Source organism: Archocentrus centrarchus, chromosome 11 (genome assembly GCF_007364275.1).
Source record: "Archocentrus centrarchus isolate MPI-CPG fArcCen1 chromosome 11, fArcCen1, whole genome shotgun sequence".
In the NCBI taxonomy this organism is placed as follows: domain Eukaryota; kingdom Metazoa; phylum Chordata; class Actinopteri; order Cichliformes; family Cichlidae; genus Archocentrus; species Archocentrus centrarchus.
This window is the reverse complement of record NC_044356.1, coordinates 26,784,580-26,806,300: the sequence shown is the minus strand read 5'-3', so window position 1 is coordinate 26,806,300 and position 21,721 is coordinate 26,784,580. Positions and strand designations below refer to the sequence as shown.

Sequence of the window (21,721 nt, the reverse complement as noted above, 5' to 3'; positions counted from 1 at the left end):
TTTACTACCATTTGCTCCCAGCAAATTGACCGTGGATGAACCTCACCTGTATTATTCTGTCACATTCAATTTGGGGGAAAACACTGGGGAAGCATGGCCATTCAAATAGCATTTCAAAACTAGAGAGGGATATGCAGATCCAAGAAAAATGCAAGCACCTGAAACATGCCAAGGGGGGATGTAAAATAGATACAGATGTGAATAACAGCTGGTTGGGAAGCAGGCTCCACTTTAATTCTAAATCTTGCTCTTCCCTAGTAACCACTGGTGGTGGTGGTTCTTTAATAATAAAACAAACAGTTTTCAGTTTTGGCTGTATAATTTGAGAATGAACTTAATCTTGCATTAAACAGATTATTATTATTATTATTATTATACATTTTGGTATATTTGATATTTTGACTAGGATAGGCGTTACTGAAGGTGGGTAAATGTGAGTGTGTTTCGTGGGACTGGTGCGTCCTCTGCTGGCAGGAAGTCGGAGTTATATGTTGACGTTTCCGTCTCCGGCAGACATATTGCTTACCGGAGCAAATTCTGGAAAGCTAGAAGTGGGAAAGGATTTAAAATTGACTCACGTCTTCAGAACTTAACACAGTAAACCCACATAGAACACAATGGGTAAGCTGTTTGATAAGTTACTAGTGTGGACATGTGTTGAAAGTGGTTTTTAGATTCACTTTTGTCGTCGGACGTAACGATTATGAAATCTTCATCCTGTTACTGTTGTTTAGCCTGTAAGCTAACTCATTAGCTAGGTAGCTAGTCGGCGTTGCTACGTAGCAGGGAAAGAGTTGCTATTTTGCGCTAAGTCACTTGCTGGGTCTCTAAATTATTTGTTCTTTGGACAGTATTTCTCCCTTTTTTAACCATATATCGGACAGGGCGCATTAACACGATTTTAACCAGCGATAACAACCAGTGCCATTTTTAGCCAACTTGAGGAAACTTGGCTAAAAGCTAACCACGTTAGCACCGCGTTGTACCCTCTTTTGGGAAGACACAGCTTAGGGCTTAAGTTAGTATTAGTCATGTCAGTACAATATCTTTGTCGTGGAGAAAACGATGTTAGAGTTCAACATTCACTCCAACTTGTTTGTTTTGTTTTTGTTTTTTTTAACGACAGTCCGTAGCTTTAAGTTAGCGAGTTAGATTTTTTAAAACGTTGGTGCTGCTTATTGTATATGAACGTTTTCCATCTGTCTGCTCGGTGCTGTTTGGCGATTATGACGACTGTGACTTGGTTAGGGACGTCTAGTGCCTTTAAAAAAAAGTTTCAAGTTATAACTTCTGGGATAACACAGTTAATGTGATAGTTGTGTAACACTGATTTGAATTTACACATTAGCAACTGAAACTCGTAATTCATCCTTGCTTCAAACCAGAACTCAAACGGTGATACATTTCTAATAGATGTTCATACCTGTGCTGAATAAGTGGTCAGTGAAGTGGAAATCTGTGAGCTAAACGCACGTGAAAGATGACAGCCAGCTAATATCACTGAGACACAACGGACTGGACACTCATAAGACAGAGCGCTCATGTGACCATGTTTTCCAGACTATTCTTACACAGGACTTTGACAAATGCCCTTTGCAGTGACATTACTGGTTAACTGCATGTTTAATGAGATAAATCTAAAAAGGGCAAGAAGGACAGATGCTGTCATTCAAACCCCTCTGCTCTCATAAACTCAATATAAAAAGACAGGTATGGAAAGTGAAGCCAGTGTGGAATTGCCTTAAAGCTCATCCACCAAACATCCCTTCAGCTTTCTTATATGTGACCTCAGCAAATGCTTTCCTGATGAGCTCATTTTAACTAGTTAGTCATTCCAAGTCAATATGTTCACTCCCAGCATGTGTGTACATATTGGGATGAGAGTGTGAACCTGGTGATTGCAGTCTATTTGGAGAAACATTCCTCTTTTTGAGATCTAATACCTATGAAGTGGCAGTTATTTTCAAAAGGACCTCCACAGGGTCACCTTGTAGGGAGTAAGCCCTGATTTAGACTTCTGTGTCAGGACTTTGCAGGGCCTATGTACATAACTAGAAATCTCTCTGAACCCTACAGAATAACCTACAACGTAACCTGGCATGCACCTCGAGAAATGTAACTACACGTCGGGTCAGTGCAGCCCTCAAGTATTGTGATTGCTGTGGTTACATACGCAGGCCCTGCAAAGACCCGGCGCAGAAGTCTAAATCAGGCCTAAGGTCCGTCTGTCTCTCAGTGTGGGATATCAATTGGGCCCTCAATAGACATCCCTCACAGCAGACTTGTGCGCTTCAGGAGACCTGCCTTGTAGCGAGAGCTGAAGCCAGCATTCAGCCAACACCTCGGTCGCGCAACACAGAACAAGACCAAGTGAGAGATCTTCAGAGATCTGGAAACACCGGGAGCTACAGGCACAGGCTCACCTATGGAAGCTTTATTGCGACTTTTACTTCTAGATAGATCTCTTACATCAAAGGGTCACTTTCCAGCTTCTTTGTTCAAGCTGAACTAAACAGCATTTGACTTCTGGCATTGCAGTTACGCAGCAGCTAATCTAACGTACACATTACAGAAATTAGAGCATCCAGCTGCAACCTGTGCCATCCATCCCTGTGGCTTTGCCATCTGCACACAGTACACACATGCAGAATCTTTTCACAAAGGGGGTTGTGCTAACACCCTCAAACCATAATATGACCTCAATTTCCAACACTTGTTCTGATATTTAACCTCAGAGCCTCCCTGCAGTTTCAGTGGAGGGCATTTGGCACAGACGTTTGGCACCATTCTGTGGTGTAGACAGGTTTCTGTGTTGTCCCTCGGCTCTCTTTCATTCCCCTATAGCCTCCCGAGTGACTCAGGGGTCTGCCTGATGCCCCGTTCTGGTGGCATGACTGCACAAATGCTGAGAACGGGCAGTTTGGCCTGTGTGGGCACCAATTTATGCTAACTCTGCGATTTAACTGAATAAATAGGTTTGTTCTGGGCCAGCTGACTGCTATGTGAATAGCATGGCTGTGTGTTTTTGCATGCATGCATGTGTGTATTTTTAGGCTGTGTTCAGTTTTTAATGAGCTTGTTTATGCAGTGTTTTTATATAGAGGCATGCGTAACAGCTGTTTTATCATCACAGCTTATTTTTAGTAGGGATGCACCAATCCAGCTCTTTCCGATTCACGTCCTATATCAATGAGGCTTCAGGTATCTGCTGATACCCAGTACCAATCCAATCCAGTGTAAATTAATTAGCTGTCTGAGGGAAAGATTGTGAATCGGTCTGTGTAAGGCAACATCAGCCTTTTACCTGTACGTTGCTTTTTTTTTTAATGTTGTAAAATAAAATGACACAAATAAATACATTCAAGAATATAAATGAAATGGTACTTATGAGTAGTCTCATTTTATCTCAGTGTGAGGTTCTGCATGCTGTGGTCATGCATGGTCACCTGGGGCCTCAGTTTCCTGCTCTTAGTCTCAGCTACACCTCCTCACACACACTTGCGTCTCATGTGGAGTGGAGCTGACATTAGACTGGTGAAATGAAATGAGAGTAATTATGTTGTTTAAGTGCAAAAAAAAGCTTCCCAATAAGTGTTAACACTAGATGTTGAGTTGGAGTGAGAAGGGAAAGCATAGTTGTGTCAGCTCACTTGTTTGTGGTTAAATTAAAAAAGTGTTGCAAACATACAAAGAAAAGTTGTTGGTCTCACATGAATTTAAAAAAAGGATAAAAACATTGGTTTGTCTCTTAATCATGATGTGTACATGCATCTTTGACCCGTCAGAGCCGTCAGCCAGTCCGGCCAAGGATAACTACAGGATGAACCGATACAAGAACAAAGCACTGAATCCAGATGAGATGAGGCGCAGGAGAGAGGAGGAGGGTATCCAGCTCAGGAAACAGAAACGAGAACAGCAGGTATGAGACCAGACCTGCCTACCCCGACTCATCAGATTCTTTGTCTCCCTGTGTGAGATTATATCTTTTTTGTGTGTGTGTGTCTGTGTTCAGCATGTGAGTCTATAGGCCTCTGACAGCATTTTTGTAATCATAGCTTTTCAAGCGGAGGAATGTGGACATTCTCAATGAAGAGGAAGTCATGTTAGAGAGTCCGCTGGTTGACTCTTACCTTAGCTCTCCAGTAACGGTGAGTACCTGATTTTCTAATGAGCTTCTCATAGACAAAAAGTTGATCACACATTAGAGGTTTGTGTTACTTCACATTTTTGTAAGCACTTGTGTCTAGCCTGTTCTCCAGCCTGTGGGCTGTGAACAGTGGAGTCTGTGCTGAGTGGATGAAGTGTTTAAAGTGCTTGTACATGTGCTCTTGCAGGAAGGAGTTATTACCAGGGACATGGTAGAGATGCTTTTCTCAGAGGACCCAGAGCTTCAGCTCGCCACAACACAGAAGTTCAGAAAATTACTTTCCAAAGGTATATATTTGTTGTAGTGTGCTGATAGATTCTGCATTACAGTGATAACATTCATGCTGAGCTCTACAGACCGCAAAAAAGCCTAGATGTAGTTTTGTCTCTCTGTTATTTCAGAGCCTAACCCGCCAATTGATGAAGTTATAAACACACCTGGAGTAGTGGAGAGGTTTGTGGAGTTCCTGAAGAAGAGCAGCAACTGTACACTACAGGTCAGTTATTAAAAAAAATACTTGCCTTTAGAACATGTAGAGACTTCATACGCAATATAAGATGAGACAATATTGTTTATATCAATATAGTCTGTCGTGTTACACTCATACTTGTAGATCCACCAGTTCACCTTTCTCTTCTCCCAGTTTGTTTCTGCACAACTTCACACTGTCCCGCCTCTCTCTCTCTCACTGCTTCACCTGTAAATCATGCAGGAAGCAACAGCGTGGAGAAGTAAACAGACATGAAGTGATTGAAGAGGCTCTGGTTAGTTAAAAGAAAAACTGTGCTCAGTTATTTGGAGATCGTTCGAATTCAAAGTCTCAGATGAGCAGCAGAATGCCACAAACAAGTCCTGACAAAAGGTCCGAGCACTCAGTTTCCACTATGCATACCGATGCTAATGCTAATGGCCGCGTCGTTAGCTAGCTGTTACGATAAGAGCTGAAGTCCTCAGCCGGCGTGAAGGCACCTCAGCGAGGCACAGTTGGCTATAACCCTGCTGAACGAGGGATGGAATTTTGTTCATTCAGTCTGTTTACATATTTTGTTATTTGCACAGAGTACTAGATATACAGGAGTACACACAGGAGGAAGCACTTTGAAGTCTACTTCACTAGAGACTGGCTTTTTAAAGAATAAGTCAGCCTTTTGCTATTTTTGCGCTGTATCTTTTCTGTTTACATTTTAATAGCACAGCTGTGAGTCTTTTGTTATGAGGAAAAAAGCATTAATTTGTTTGAGGAGCATTATCATTTAAATATGTTTAATAGTTTATTTTTGAGCAATTTCTCATGTACATCTACAGCTGAATGTTTATATATATATATATATATATATATATATATATATATATATATATATATATATATATATATATATATAAAATCGCCATTCGGCAAAAAAAAAAAAAAATTGAGATATCATTTTTGGTCCGTATCACCCAGCCCTGCTTATACCATGTTTTTGGTTGCATCCACACTAGTCTACTTTTTAGGACCCCTTTAACAGAAAATACTTCTCTAAAATATTGCCAGAGTTCCTTTGTGTTTTTCACAGCTACAGCTGCTTTATACTTATGTGTTACTTTCAGTAAGTAAATAAATAAGTGGTTATACTTTTCCTGTGTAATATTTACTAAACACCATCACTTGTGTGTTTCCTGTTTACGTGGACATATGCATGCCCAGTGTACATAAATGGTCATGTGGTAAACACTAACTGATGTGTTGTTAAAGACTCATTCTGTAACTGTACTAAAAAAAATTCATCTAGATTAAGAGTTTCTAATCAAAACAGTGTTTGAAAAGGAAATGGTAACTATAATCTAGTCTTTTCAAGCAACATCAGATCAATTTCATCAGTCATACGCGGCACAGTGTTAGATTTTGTTGATGCAGCCCACCACCTGCTCTAACATGTGGAGGCAAGTCAAAACTTCAAACTTTTTTTGCCAACATTCGTGGACATAGTAAGTGTTCTTATCTCCAGTTCCTGAGTCTCACTAATGTAAAGCAAATTAGGTTCCCTGTCATTTATTCAGAACATCTTAAAGCTCCTTTGATGAAAATGTCTTAAACTGCTGCTTGCTTCTCTGACGTTTTGTGTTGCTGCAGTTTGAAGCCGCCTGGGCGCTGACCAACATAGCATCAGGAACATCCTTGCAGACAAAGACGGTGATTGAGGCTGGAGCAGTGCCGATCTTCATAGAACTGCTCAACTCCGACTTTGAGGATGTCCAAGAACAAGTAATACACCATTTCCCAGAAAGATTGCTGTAATAGGTTGGCTGGATTTGTCCTGGGTCTTTCTATACTCTGCTATCAAATAGCCAAGGTTTTTGTGTCTTGCTGTTTCTTCAGGCTGTGTGGGCCCTTGGTAATATTGCAGGGGACAGTGCAGTGTGCAGGGACTACGTGCTGAACTGCAACATCCTTCCACCACTATTAATGTAAGTTTTTCAATTTCTGCTTTTCAGTCCAACCTTCCTTCAGCTTTTCTGCCTGTAACTTAATAATATGACCTCTTGTTGAGCTTTTGATTTTCTTTGGTATTTCAGGCTTCTGACCAAGTCCACTAGATTGACCATGACTAGGAATGCAGTATGGGCACTGTCTAATCTGTGTAGAGGAAAAAACCCACCACCTGCTTTTGAAAAGGTACCACTTTGCTTCATCAAGTCAACACAAAGCACAATTTGAGATCAGAAAGTTCTGGGAACTCCCTGAGCGTAACTTGCAGGAGTGGTCCCAGAGGAATTGCATACCTTTAAGGTCATTCATTTCAGGTTAGTTACTTTTTGTATGCAGAAGAAGCTGTACATTCAGGTGCAGGATAAAATCAGTGTTTGCCATGTATCATCCATGTTATCACTCTGAATCACTCCATGTTACTGCCAGTTTTCTGGCTAAACCATAAAAAGACACACATTTTAGAGCAATGAAATGCAGAGTGGGAAGAGAATTGTAATTTTACACTGTACACTAGGCTAAAAATATAAAAGTCTAGCAGTTGGTATGTACACGAGTGTATGTTACTGCAGCTGTGTCAGTAAGTGCATGGCATGGTACAGTGCAAGTCATACAGAATAGAGTAATTTACATATTGCGTAACAGTCCAGTTCAGGGCTCAGAGTTGAGGAGACAGATGGCTTTTGGGTAAAAACTCCTCTTCAACTTTTCAGTCTTAATCCCCAGACAGTGGTAAGGCCAGCCTGATGGGAGCAAAGAGAAGAGAGTGTGTCCGGGGTGGCTGGGCTGTGTAAGGATCTTCTAAGCCCTTAACCTGCACTGCTTTGTGTAAATGTCCTGCATGTTGGGCAGGGTGGTTCTGATGGTCCATTCAGTTGAGCCAACGACCCATTTAAAGGCCATGAAGTCCTGTTTAGTGCAGTTTCCCATCCAGGTGATGATGCTCCCATGCAAGATTGTGAAGGTATAAAAGTTCATGAGCACCTTGATTGGGACCTTGAAGTCTCTCAGCCGCCTGAGAAGGTAGAGACACTGTCTGGCCTTCTTCACATTGGTGCTAATGTGATGAGTCCAGGACAGATCCCGTCAGATGGTCACTCCCAGGTATTTGAAAGCATCCACTCTTTCCACCTCAGCACCACTGATGAAAAGTGGATGGTAGTCCCTCTGCTGCTTCCTGCTGAACTCCACAATCAGTTCCTTTGTTTTGCTGACGTTGAGCAGAAGGTGGTTCTCCCGGCACCAGCTCTCCAGGCGGGAGACCTCTCTCCTGTAGGCTGTCTCTTCATTGTGGGAGATTAGTCCCACAACAGCCGTGTCGTCAGCAAACTTTATGATGATATTGGACTCTGATGTGGCCTCGCAGTTGTGGGTGTACAGTGAGTACAGCAGAGGGCTGAGCACACAGCCCTGGGGGGATCTGGTGTTGAGGGTGAGGGCGGATGAGGTGAGGTGAGGTGACCCACTCGTACCACCTGTGGTCTGCTGGTCAGGAAGCTGTAAACCCACCTGCACATGGATGGGTCGAGAGCCCAGGTCTAACAGCTTGGAGGACCAGTCTGGAGGGGACTATGGTGTTAAATGCTGAGCTGTAATCTACTCAAAACGATCTTTCATAATTCCCCTTACCATTGTCCACGTGGAAAAGGGTCTTTTGGAGGAAGAAAGTTATGGCATCGTCTGTGGATCTGTCCGGCCGGTATGCAAACTGTAGTGGGTTGAGGGTGGTGGGCAGTGAGGAGGTGATGAACGTCTTGATAAGTCGCTCAAAAAATTTCATCACCACAGAGGTGAGTGCTATGGGCATGAAGTCGTTGGGGCTGCTGGGGTGTGGTTTCTTTTGGACATGGACTGTAACAGACTTTTTAAAGCAGGTGGGAATCACACACTGTTTCAGTGAGAGGTTGAATATCTCTGTAAACGCACATGCCAGCTGGTCAGCGAAGGTCTTAAGGACACGTCCGTTAATACCGTCTGGTCCAGTCGCTTTCCTGGTGTTTACTCTTCTAAACACCCTCCTCACGTCATGCTCTGTCACAGTGAGTGTCTCCTCCCCTCCAGCTGGGAGCACAGCAGGCTGTCGGCTTCCCGACTCAAAGCACACAAAGAAGTTAAGTTCATCAGCCAGAGAAGCATCGGCACTCACCGGGGGGGTGTGTGGTGCTTTGTAGTCCGTAATGGTGTGTAGTCCTTGCCACAGTCCCCTGGAGTCAGACGGTAATTGTTGTTACAGTCTCCAGCCGTAGCGGTGTTTTGCCTCTTTCAAAGTCTCGGGTTTAGACTTTAGAAAAGCAACATTTCTGGTGGACATGCAGGAAATTGCTGCTAACCTTTACTTGTGATAAAATTAAATATGTTCTAAATTACATAGAAATTGTGGAACTGCTATAATTGTGGAAGTCTGTGTGAGGAACACATGTACCACAACCAGCCAGGTTGGCTGTATTTACCCATTCAGACACTTAGATATTGGTTTGTCCCAGGCCACAGTTGCAGCACATGGATGTCAGAACAAAAATAAAGAACAGTACATCCATGCCATGTGTATTTGAATCCCCCTACAGTAACTTTTCTTAGGCTGCACCATTGGTTTCTGAAAATCTATGTGCTAGCTGACATTCTGTGGGAATTTTCTTGGCTGTGACTTTTTCTTGGAGCATTGTTCTAAAACAATCAATCTTTTGTTGTTACATGTCTTGCTTTGTGTATTAATTTTAGCCTCCTTAAAGAACCATGCTGACATTCCACAATGCTCTTTGTGTGGAAAGGTTTGACATATTTCTCTGTGATGCAGAATGCATTATGTTTGTGTTGTCTAGGTGTCACCCTGTCTGCCCATGTTGTCCAGGCTGTTATTTAGCAGTGACCCAGACTTGCTGGCAGATGCCTGCTGGGCTCTGTCCTACCTCTCAGATGGCCCCAATGACAAGATCCAGGCTGTCATTGACTCTGGTGTCTGCAGGCGCCTTGTAGAACTACTCATGTAAGTTCAGACTTCACTGTGTGTCACTTCTGTCTCTGTACATTTGACCTGTAAAATTCTTAAAATGCCTCCTGTGTTAACCACACCTTTTGTGGGGGTTTGGTTTTTAATTGCAGGCACACTGACTATAAGGTGGCTTCACCTGCCTTGAGAGCTGTAGGAAACATTGTCACAGGAGACGACATCCAAACACAGGTGAGAGGGTAATAAACTGGAGTTGGTTTGATGACTACGAAAGAGGTCCCTAACAGTAAAAATCGAAACTTTAAAAGAGTCATGTTGAAAGACTTGTTCCCCAGTGTAGTTCATTCTAGGGACACTTCACATTTCATGTACAAGTTGTAAGAGAAGCTTTGTGTGATAGTTGTGGCTTCTCTATTGTGATCATTGTAGTGAGTGTGGTATTTGGAATGTTAATAGTTTCTCGTATAGCAGTGGAGTAATGTAGCGCAAAGATCTGAGCTATATATTAAACGGCTTCTAAAGTTTTACCCTCTACCTTGCTGTGTTTAGGTGGTGTTGAACTGCTCAGCCCTGCCCTGTCTGCTTCACCTCCTCAGCAGTGCTAAAGAGTCCATTCGCAAAGAGGCATGCTGGACCATCTCAAACATCACAGCAGGAAACCGAGCACAAATACAGGTAGCACACTTCATTTATTTCTCAGTTTACTCAAGGAAAGGCTGTATATAAGTGCTCTGTTGTTTGCCAGAGCATGTTTGAATTTTGTATTTTAAGGTTTATCTGTTTTTCTCTTCAAATAATTTTCTCCGATTTTCTCTTATCCCCCCCCACAGACTGTAATCGATGCAAACATCTTTCCAGTACTGATTGACATTTTGCAGAAAGCTGAATTCAGGACCAGGAAAGAGGCAGCCTGGGCTATTACCAACGCCACCTCTGGAGGAACACCAGAACAGATCAGGTTAGATTAACAAGATCCATTTAGATGACAGTTCCTTTGTTTAACTTATCTTGATTGTGTCAGTTAATCACATCAGTAGCAGATATGCTGAGTCAGCTTTAAGTCAAGCGCAAGATTTCGTCAAGTCGAAGCAAGATTTCAGTAATACAATTTTGATTTGCTTGAAGAGTTTTTAATAACCTTTTGCAGCAAAACATTTTCCTCATAGACCAAAAAAGGTTTCAGCTGGTTGGTCAGTCTGTGTAAATGGGTTTTCTATTTGAGGGGAAAAACAGTTAACACAGAGGTTCCCAACTAGTCCGTTTACCATTTATATTTAGCAACACGGGATAGCAGTGAGGCGAACCCAGCCAAGTCAAGCTGACACGCTCCGGCGCTCAACACCGCAGCTCTGCAGCCACTCTCCACGTGAAATCAAAGCTTGTATTGGTGTGTGCCGGCTGATGCCGAACCCAGCCAACCCACAAGCTATCAAAAATGAGTTGCAGAGAAACAAGCTCTGGGCTCACACTTGCTACTTTCCCACTGCTGAGGAGCTGGTTCGCGTGCCAGTGCTCATGCTGTTCCAAATGAACCGGCGAAAACGCTTAAGAACGGGCCCGCGTTCCCACCGCGTTTCTGTGAACTGCTCCTTTACGTCTGAGTGTGGGCGGGTCCTCTGGACGCAGAAGCCGAAGTGCACAAACGTGGGAGAACACGCCCCCCTTTCTCATGCTGCAAATACATTTTACAGTCCAAACCAAACTACTGCAGCATCTGTGTGCAGCACAGAGGTAAACACAGACAGTGATTAGAGCAAGACGACAAGTACGCACTTCGTGTATTTTATCTGTGATATGAACTGATACAAAGCAGCAAGTTCAGCCTTAGAGCCCAACCTAATTCAGAGCTGTGAAAATTCTCATGTAATACACACGTAATATGGTAGAAAACTTGATGTTGAGACGGCAGAGTCATGACCTTCTGCCGCTTTCGTCACGCGTTCTTGGTTCGAGACCAGCTAGTTTGTGGGTCCGGAGTTGAACCCGTTTTTCGGCTGAGCACCGAGTGCTTCCGCACTGGAAAACCCGCCTAATGGTTCAAATTAAGGCACCGGCACCGGAACCCTGTTGGTGGGAAAGAGGCTACTGATTCAGCGTTATGATGAGTTGTATTTTTCGTGCGCTTTATGCAGTAAAAATCGCCTAAGTCGAAGTTGCACAAATCAGATTTTTGCTCTGGTCTGATGTAGGGCTGCATAAAACGATTATTTTAGTAATCGAGTATTCTATCGATTATTCCAGCGATTAATCGAGTAATCGGATAAGAAATACTTTTTTTTATTAACAGTTTATCTGCATATTTTAACTTCCGTAATGCAGTTTCTCACCATGTGAACAAACAGCGGTGAATGGAGCAGCTACAAAGTTCTCTTTTCTTCACCTTAACACTTGCTGATCAGGTGCTTGATGAAGGACCTCCAGCTGTTTCACAGATTTAATGGTGGTTACTAAAAGAAAAAGCTGCTGTTTTGGACGCTGGAAAAACGTTTCCTTTTTCACTACTTGAGCTCACCGTCACAGCTTCGCCTCTTTGCGCTTGCGCAGTTAAAACCGCTGCCTGCTATGAGTGTTTTGAAAAACTAGTGGCTGCGGGAGCCATGGCGCATGTGTGAGTAATGGTGTAATGCTTTGTATTCACAAGCATTCTCGAAAATACGTTTCTACTGCAGGTCTATATTTAGTCACTAATAAGGGATTAAAGTATAAAAATATTTTGAAGGAGCCCCTCGGTCCTGGGGGGCGGGCCTTCCGGTACCGAACCATCGCTAGTGCTAATGGCCCGCGCTCGCTAGCAAACCAGTTCTGGTAGCTACAGCTGAAGTAAAGACAAAAATAGCAGCTGAAATTCTCAGCGAGCACAACACACACAGAGAGCAGTGGAGGCGTGGAAATGCATGTCAGCGACAGTTGCCACCCGTCCCGTAATGTTACGGAGCCGTATTCCACGGAGTCCCGTAACATACGGGGTTCTGTATTTTACGAGACAGGTGGCAACTCTAGTGATGATCCACTCTGTGTTAAAGGAAATCCATCGCAGCAACGGAAAGCTTTTTAGAATGTGTGCTTGTGTATACGTGAGTGATTCACACTCCAGTCCAGTAGGTGGTGGTAATGCAGTTCTATGTTGGTTTGCCAGCCCCCAATAAACCCACAAAAAAACGTCAGCACTAATGCTGCTAATGCTAGTGAGGAGCGCCGCTTACACCGAGACAGCTGAGCGCTGCAGAGTTTAAACGAAGCATCGACACAGTAAATTTGTGTCGATAAATTTTTAGAATCGATTTAATCGAGTTAATCGATGAATCGTTGCAGCCCTAGTCTGATGGCTTCTGCAGGTCCCATTTTTTTTTGTTTGTTTTTTGTTTTTTTCTCCACCCAACGTTAATTCCAATAAAATCATCACCCAAATCAGGCGGATGAAAAATCTGGCCCCATTGTAATACATGTCCATTTAAATGTGATTGCATAAGTCGGATGAGTTTAGCGCTAAAGCCCTCCTTAGCCCCCCGTCCGCCCACTTCCATACATGGGCTCGTTCATGCAACACTACACACACTAACAATGCCTGGAGATCGCTTTACTGTCTATATTAGTTCAGTTCACAGGAGACAGTCATGGCAAGCACAGGAGTCAAGCATAAGCTACAAACTCGCACTTACGAGCAAAAACACGAGATTATAAAATTTGCAGAAGCAAATCCAGAGATGAAGCAGAAGCAATTGCAGCAAAATTCGATATGAGACCCCAAAATGTCGAATAGTTGGAAGAATTGGATTTTATCTGACTTACACTTGAGACAGATTTATTTTACAAGTCGGATGAAATTCCATGGGCCATTTGAATCTGACTGAGGCAATTTCTACTGTAATTGTTTTTGCGGTGTATCTTATTTTGAAGGCATGTTTAAATGTTACCGTGGCGACCAGAGAGCGTTATGGGCAGAAAGGATGTTATTCATGCTGTGGCGCGATATTACGAGGACGCCTACTGATAGTTACATACGAATACACAGTGGATTCACATTTATATTATACTTTGAAAATATCACACTTTTGATTACGGTCGTATAATTTATTTTGACATATTTATCCGCCACACCTTAAAGGCCAGTCCGTGGAAATATTGTCCTAACACTAAACTGGTCTGTGGCTCAAAGGTTGGGGACCACTGAGTTAACAGACAACTTGTTAGAAATGGAAATCCTCATGCAGAATTTTGATGATTAGAGAAATAAGGAGGTATCACAAGTCCCTGAAAGTGAGGTGATAATATGAAAGAACCATGAATAATCCTAACTCAGACTAATTGTAAGGTCAGTGAAGTAATCATCTGCACTCATCGTCTTATCTGTTTCTGTTTGCGTAAAGATATCTGGTGAACCTGGGCTGTATTAAGCCACTGTGTGACCTGCTTACTGTGATGGACTCAAAGATCGTTCAGGTTGCTCTCAATGGACTAGAAAACATCTTGAGGCTGGGAGAGCAGGAAGCCAAACAGGAAAACAACGGCACCGGAGTTAATCCATACTGCAGCCTCATCGAAGAAGCCTATGGTACACTGCATAAAATACACACAAACATATGCAAAAACGGAAAAACATTCGATGTGGAGCTGATATATCGAGAAATGACAATATTGAGATTTTTCAGTAGCACATTCTTACTTTTTGAAAACACAGCCATACTTGCTGTTCATAGGCTAGGGGCTTTATTGTGTTTGCAGACCCTAAGGCCATATTTTCCAAAATGAACTTCATGTTGTATTCAGTAAGACATGAAACTAGCAATTGAGGCCACAAACTTATCAGGGAAGTGTTTCTTGAGGTCAGAGTACAGAAGCTGGGGTTCGTTTTGAAGCCTGACTAGTCTCCCTCTGCTGGCTATTAGAAAGAATGCATGTTTAAGGCACTTGAATTACCTGCATTTTTCAGACCTGGAAGCTATAGCTGTCTTCCATAAATAGTCTGTAGCTGGCGATCCTTTTGTTGTGGAGCTCGCCTGTGATTTGGAGAGCTACCAACCACAATCTGAAGGTGGAAAACTGGTTCACATGTGAGACTGAGCTCACTGAGACTTCAGAGTAGAACAGTGACGGCTGCTGAGAGCTGCGATGCAGCAGAGCAGAGTTGGAGTTTTTCCACAGGATGAGACTCTCTGGAGAGGCAGCTTCTTATAAACTGTTCAGTCCTTTGTAGGGCAAATAAAATGTGAGAGGAAAAACTTTGAAAGGTTTTGCCGTTTTCTAAGTGCAGTCATGTGCATCACACCACCACCTGTAGAATGTAGGAAAGTTTCTCTTAGATAGAAACCTGAAAAAATGAAAATCATTTGCTGCTAAGTTATTACAGCTGCACTGATATTTCATTACTTGTTTTTCCAGGTCTTGACAAGATAGAGTTCCTCCAGAGTCATGACAACCAGGAGATCTACCAGAAGGCCTTTGACCTAATTGAGCACTACTTTGGGGTGGAGGACGAGGACACCAATCTTGCCCCTCAGGTGGACCAGGCCAATCAGCAGTTTCTCTTCCCTCAGCAGGAGGCCCCCATGGAAGGCTTCCAGTTATAAGTCAGCCACCCTTCCCTCCCCGTATGGATGGCCCCTTTTTACCACCATGCCATCCTCCTTGAACCTCCACTACATCTCTACCAACATCACTGCAAAGCCACAGCCCCTACCCTTTGGAGGAGTGCCAAAATTGTTCCGCTCTCCAGCCTAAAAATGCCACGCTCCTTTTCATTGTTTCCAGCTAGTGGACTGACCTCCTGCAGGGCAGACTGATGTTTCATAAGGGGGGGGGGCGGCACACAAACTCCATTACAGCTAGAAGAGGAAGTGATCACCAGTGTGTGAGTCTTCCCTGGCTTAAAATGCACACGCAGACATCGTCCTGCTATTTGAAAGCGCTTAGATTCTCTCATTGGCAGTAACGGTGGTTTGTTAGTGTCTTTATGTGCACATTCTCTGTTTTCAGGAATCCCCATACAGAGTCTGCAAACTGGGGTGCATGAGGCAAAATCTGCCCCGCTCTCCATGTCACTATGACTCAGTGCAATTCAGAAAATATTTGTAACATGATCCCTTTGTTTTTGTTTTTTCTTCCTTTATGACCTTTATTTATCCCCCCCCCCCCCCTTTTTTTTTTGTGCTTATGATTATTTTTCTTTAACAGAAACTGACTGCTTGGTCTGCTTCAAGTCTGCCCTCTGATCATTAGGCTTAGGGCTGCTCTCTGCATATCTGCTCAAGGTGAGAAAAAAGATTATCTTTAGGGGGTTTAGAGGCACAAGTGTCCACCCCAAAGTCTGTTGCCCTGAGTCAGATGTCCAAGCTAGGAAGTGTGATTGGTTTTGGGTGGCTTTTTTTTTTTTTTTTTGGGTTAAGATATGTTAAAAGCTCTAGAAAAAAAATCCAGGTTTTGAGGGTGGAATAGTTAGAGATCCAATGTTCGTAGTGTGCTGTGTTATTAATAACAAAACATTTGAATTATGAAGTGATCTAACTATTAAAAAAGGCATAGTTGGGGGTTTAGGAGGAGAAGCGCCGCCAACAGCAGCAGCAAGAATTCAAAAGCGTGGGGACAATGTCTTGACCCCTGGGTCGCTGCTGGGCTGCTACCCCCCCCTCCACCTCCCCTGGTGTACGTGGTAGGGTTTTTGCATGGTGTTATATTACCCTGCCCACAGTCACTGAGTATCCCTGGCCAAACACTGCAAGAAGTTGCTGCTTCTCTGTGAACAACATTTGGAGTTGAAAGCAAAAACTGGGTCTGATTCGGTGGCGTTAACAGTGATTGTGCATTGACGATGGTGGTGTCGTGTATAGTGGTAAAGTTTATCTATAACCTATGGCATTCTGTATCACTATATATTTTGAGGAATGGCAGTGACATAATGATTTTGCATGGGTTCATTGTAATATGTATTGCCGTAAATAGCCCATTCTCTGCCTGGCAGGGACAGTCTGCACTGCTTCCTCGTTCGTCTAATGACGAGCGGTGTTTGGCGGGGGATGAAGCTCAGAGAAATAAGCCTAACTGCAAGAGAAATTCAAGTATAAGTGTATATTTGAATTTTGATGTATTTGCATTATATAAATATATATAAATATATTTGCACACACTTCATGCACACTTGCATACACCAGCAGACACTGTACACACACACCTCACACATGAGTGGCTAGTAGTAACTAAAATGGTTTCCATAATCTTTGGATTTAAAAAGGACTAAATTTATTTTGAAGTTTTGATTCTCCAACATGTGAACATATTGGATGTTTTTGTTTTTTTTGTTTTTTTTTATTATTTCATAAAAATGTTGATCTGGGTTCTGTTTTATTGAGCAGATGAAGGGTTGTTTCCTGAAATCAAAAGGACTCCATGGAAATTGTTTTAGTTATTTCTAGCCATACGACTTCTGATGGTTAAAATGAGTCCTGCAAACCCCTGACCTGAGGCCAGCCTGACCTCTAACAGCAGCGGGTCTCAGGTCAGCACGCAGGCCTTGTGGATTAAGCAGAAGTGTGGTTGTGTGATGTTTGACTTACGGGGCACTGTGTGAGGGAGAGATTGATTGACTATGATTGTGTCCCAGTCAGAGTCTGGGAGCCCCCCCCCCCCGTTCTGTGGATTACAGAAGCATCTCCAACTTCAGGCCATTAACCTGTAAATTAAGTCTCTCTCAACAAGTTTAAGAATGGATCAGTCTGCTTAACGGCGAATATTCTTTGACCAAAGAAATTCCGTCTTATTTGGTAGTGCATCAGTTGGATTCACAGGAATGTTTTCCCATTATGAAGTGAGTGGTTAACCTTCTGTGTCAGTGGATGATGCCATAGTGGGAGACTTTTGTTGGTTCATAGCTGGGGAGGGAAAATTCTGCAAAAACCACAGATCAGTTTGTACTGCAAGTTTTCTTTAGAGGGCAGTGTTGGCACACGGTCACTACCCCCACCCCCACACCCCCTTTTCACTTTCAGTGTGTTATTTGGTGGTAGGCACTGTTGGGTGTTATGAAATGAAATGAGAGTTAAAACCTCTTCTCTCTTTGTTGTGTGGTTGATTGCTATGAGACAGATATTTGGAGCTGGTCGGTATCTATTGTTGCTTTTAGACAAATTAATAATGGTTGAAAAACTTTTGTTGCAGGCTAATGAGTTGTAATTATCTTGACCTGCACTATCTTCTCCTCTGCTGTTGTTCTACGTGCTGTACTCCGCACCTCTCCCCTCACACAGCTACAGAGAGAACTCTGATGACAGGAACTGTTAGAGAGATTATGTTGAAGTGGTAAGGAAAATTCTTGGAGATGAAAAATACCAAAAAACCTTTTGACTGATCATGATCGAATCCTGAGCAAATAATGGAAGTCTGTTATTGTGATGCACGACCTTTCACCTGACCAGCACGCTTTAACCAGGCATTAATGGCCCACACAGGCATCCCTGCACGGGGCCATCAACCGTTTTGCTTTCAGAATGGTTCCCCTCTTACTTCCAGCATCGATCGACAGAAGAATGCATGTTGGCGAGATTTGTTTTTGCATGTTGGGTTTGCGATGTTGTCCACAGAACGCGCGCTACTCCCGGTATACGTAAGAGGTCAAATCAAGAATATTTGAGCATCGAGAACTTAACTCTACGCTGCTCGTGTGTAGGGCAGCATTTACGACTGAAGTCTTTGATTTCAGTTGTCCCATTCTGTGCTGGGCCTACAAATAACAGAATTTGCTATGTTTAAAAAAATAAATCGGTGCATCAACCAGGAAAAAAAATTTGTGTAAAATAAAAATGCACTCCTGTTCACAAAAGTGCCAATCCGACCAACAAAGACTGGAGGTTCTTATGTAACTGTCTTTGACTTATAGATTTTTTTTTTTCTTTATATCTTTTATTTACTTGAATGTTGCACACATTTTTTTGTGCAAAAACATTGCTGCTCTATTTTTCTTATCTTTAAAGTTACACGATTTGCCATGGTTTCTGTGGAAAAGTGGCATTCTTTACTGTGGGCGCCTAAATAAGGAATTTAATTAAGGAAGGCCAATTGTCCTGGGAAGGGGGATAAAGGACTCAGACTGAATCAAACTGGTCTTTTCCAGCTGCTGTCCTTCAGTGTGATGGTCCCCTCTGTAACAGTCTTCTGATGGGTTTCACTGTGCATAGATGCCTGCAGATATTTGGAATTTAAAAGACACAGTGGATCAGTATTCACAATGTCGCGATCTGAAGCCAGTCTCGCTCTGCACAAAATAAAAGTCTGCACTGATACAAACTTTGTAGCGATGTGGCACATAATGCAAATAATGAAAACCTGAGCGACTGTCAGGGCAGACAAATGCAGGTCCACGTTAGTTTACCAAAGTTTTGTCCTCTTGAAGGCCGGCTGGAAAAACTTCCTTGATGTTTAGTTTTTAAACCTTGTGTCAACCAGGTCGGAACGACTGAGAGATTCCTTCAGGCCGTTTAAATCTTGCTTCGTTTCATGAGAAGATCGCGCTCTCTCTTCTGAGTATTCTTTCCTCTTAAATTCAGACGCTGTTTAAGGAGTTGGAAAATGTGCAAACTAATCCAGAAGACTGCAATAAAACATTGTCCAAAAATCAGGCACCCCGAGAGGCAAAGATCCACCTACAGGAAGAGCAGCTCTCACAGGTGACACTCCTTCCACTGGGTGGAGCAAACACAGGCTACTACTTGACATTTTTCTAAGATAAAAAAAGAAATTAATAAATCTGGGATTCAGAAATAGTACAGTGATTTACATTAAAGTATTATAATTTAAACTATATGTATGTTCTGATACATTGACAGGGATTCAGATGTAATTCTAATCACTTCTAAGAAGTGGAGAAAAAGCCTCATTAGAACATGTCACAAGAAAAAAAAAAATAGGAGGTGAGGATACGAGCCTTTTTTTGCTTTTTTTTTTTTTTTTTTTTTTTTTTTAGCTTGATCTTTTTCCTGATCAGGATTTTCTGGGCTATATTTTTGGATAATTGTATTTAGAGTAAAAGTTGTCCTCGTCAGGCTGTATGATCAGGAATCTTGTGATCTATAGGGGATTAAACAGAAATCACTAAATATCTCAAATCCGACTAGTCTTCCGTCCTAGAAGCTGTTGGTGTCTTTATCGAAATCTAAAGTCAATTAATGTCTACGCTACAAATGTTTACAATGCTACATGTTTGTAAAATACTTTTCATATGCCATCACTGACCAGGCGTGACATATCTTCTTCTCTGGTCCTCTCATTTCTTTTACACATATTTATTTTCTCTATTCTTGTTTATGGTTTTTTTTTTTTTTTTTTTTTCCATTTGTTCAAAACGACCCATCTTAAACTGTGACTCGACTTGACTTTTACCGACGGTATGAATGAGTGACGAGAAACTAGTACACTTCAGAACTGAACATGACACACAAACATGAACATGAAGAAAAAGATGCATACAGGAAACAATATTAAAAAATGTAAAGAAAGCATATTGAATTTAAAAACTGTTCAGTGGAAATATTGTACAAATCAAATAAAGTTATGTTGCAACTCTTTAATGAGTTTGTTTCGTCTTTCATCTGTTTATGTTGAAGTGTACTGACGGTGATATTTGATGTGAAATATTCTTAAGATAATGCACAGTACTGTGCAGAAGTCTTGAGTCAACATTTCTTTATATATTTGCTAGGAAAATGGGAACTAGGTGCAGCATACATACATGGAAATACAGTATATGAGGCAAAAACAGTTGGTGCAATGCTAAGAAGCTTTGTATATTTTTATCCTCCTGCACAAATGAAGCGGGAGGATATTGTTGTCCACTGTCCGTCCAGGTTGGCTGTGAGGTTTTACCTTTTTTTGTCTTTGGACTCCAAACCCATAAGGAGTTACACCAGGAAATTTGGCATGTGTGTTTTTTCTTCAAAGATGTGCAGCATGGTACATTCCTGCATGTTTAGACTCTCTATAAGCTGTATTTATCTAAACAACACAGAGCATTTCAGGCTGCTAATGCTATGATAATATATGCTAATGAGATGCAGCCTCTTTCTCATGCCTGATTGGCTCAGCCTAATCAGATACATTATTCACAATTCCTGTGATGAGGCTTTCAATAATGCTTGTATAAAAAGAAATGAAACAGCAGCAGATGTCACACAAAGCATTTTAATTGATTTAGCAGCTACCTCTAACAGGAAGCAGAAAAAAGGAGCACGATGAAGAAAATAAAGAGGACAGTGCAGAATTTAATGGAAGGTGAGATAAATGAGGTTAGCAGGAAGGATCCGGTGGTGAGCCAAAAAGTCATTTCTGACATTTGCCAAAAAAATTTTGCCCACATTTAAACTTGTAAATGTCTTGTTTATAAGAATATTTAAAAGAAATTGGGTGGAAAATGGCATCGTGCTACTGTTACCTCTCAAAAATATGCAGTGGTGTTTGGTCCCTTACCAAGAGTTACAGTAGGCAACATTCAGATGAGGGACCTGCTTGACATCAGCATACTGATCAGTGCAGGTGGTGTGATGATAAAGAAGTGAACAGTTTCACAAAAGGTTGCTCTGCCCTCAGGGAGATCCTATTGGTCTGCTTTATATGGAGAAATTCATTGGAACCACATTTGTCTACATGGAGGAAATTTTAGTTTGACCAATAACGGTAAAGATGTTTCTTTTAAAATACTACATAACATTTACCCAGCTGCCAGAATGTTTTGGACTAATGTACATGACCCTGACAATGACCCTGGGGCCCATCTTTGGCTTGTGCCATCCTTGCCTGTTGCCTCTGGTTCACTGAGGCTTTTGCCCTTTGGCTGTGGGTGCTCCACCCAGGACCCCCCTCTTCCTTCTGACTGGATTTGTGGCTCAGGTCTTCAGTGCTCCTGGGAGGCTGCAGGTGGCTGGAGTCTCCTGGGTCTTTCTCTGCCTCTGGCTGCCAGGGTGTGTTATTGTACTTTCTCACCCTCATACGTTTCATGACAAATGTGCACACACGGACACACACAGACAACACAGCTATACTGTATCTATGTATCTGCTTCTGTTTTTCTCTCTTTCATGTGTGTTGTTGCAGAAGCAGCAGCTGATGATCCTAATATATTTTTCCCCATTCTCTCTCTCTTTCTGTCCCTAATGGGGCTAATGATGTATAAGAAGAATAC

General features: G+C 42.3%; 1 protein-coding gene across 1 annotated transcript; it reads left to right on the top strand.

Moving 5' to 3' along the window:
• Positions 1-489: 489 nt before the first annotated feature.
• Positions 490-20,099, top strand: kpna6 (karyopherin alpha 6 (importin alpha 7)). Its single transcript, XM_030740708.1, has 14 exons — positions 490-621; positions 3,786-3,919; positions 4,056-4,148; positions 4,335-4,434; positions 4,549-4,643; positions 6,261-6,392; positions 6,507-6,595; positions 6,704-6,803; positions 9,434-9,597; positions 9,714-9,792; positions 10,111-10,236; positions 10,392-10,519; positions 13,929-14,113; positions 14,941-20,099. Exons 1-14 carry the CDS (start codon positions 618-620, stop codon positions 15,126-15,128), a joined length of 1,617 nt encoding a protein of 538 aa, XP_030596568.1. The 5' UTR covers positions 490-617; the 3' UTR covers positions 15,129-20,099.
• The last annotated feature ends 1,622 nt before the right edge of the window (positions 20,100-21,721 follow it).

Bases quoted from the DNA above. Each gene is read 5' to 3' on its own strand.
- kpna6 (XM_030740708.1), top strand. The intron at 4,644-6,260 runs GTCAGTTATTAA...GTGTTGCTGCAG, and splicing joins GCAGCAACTGTACACTACAG to TTTGAAGCCGCCTGGGCGCT. The intron at 10,237-10,391 runs GTAGCACACTTC...CCCCCCCCACAG, and splicing joins GAAACCGAGCACAAATACAG to ACTGTAATCGATGCAAACAT.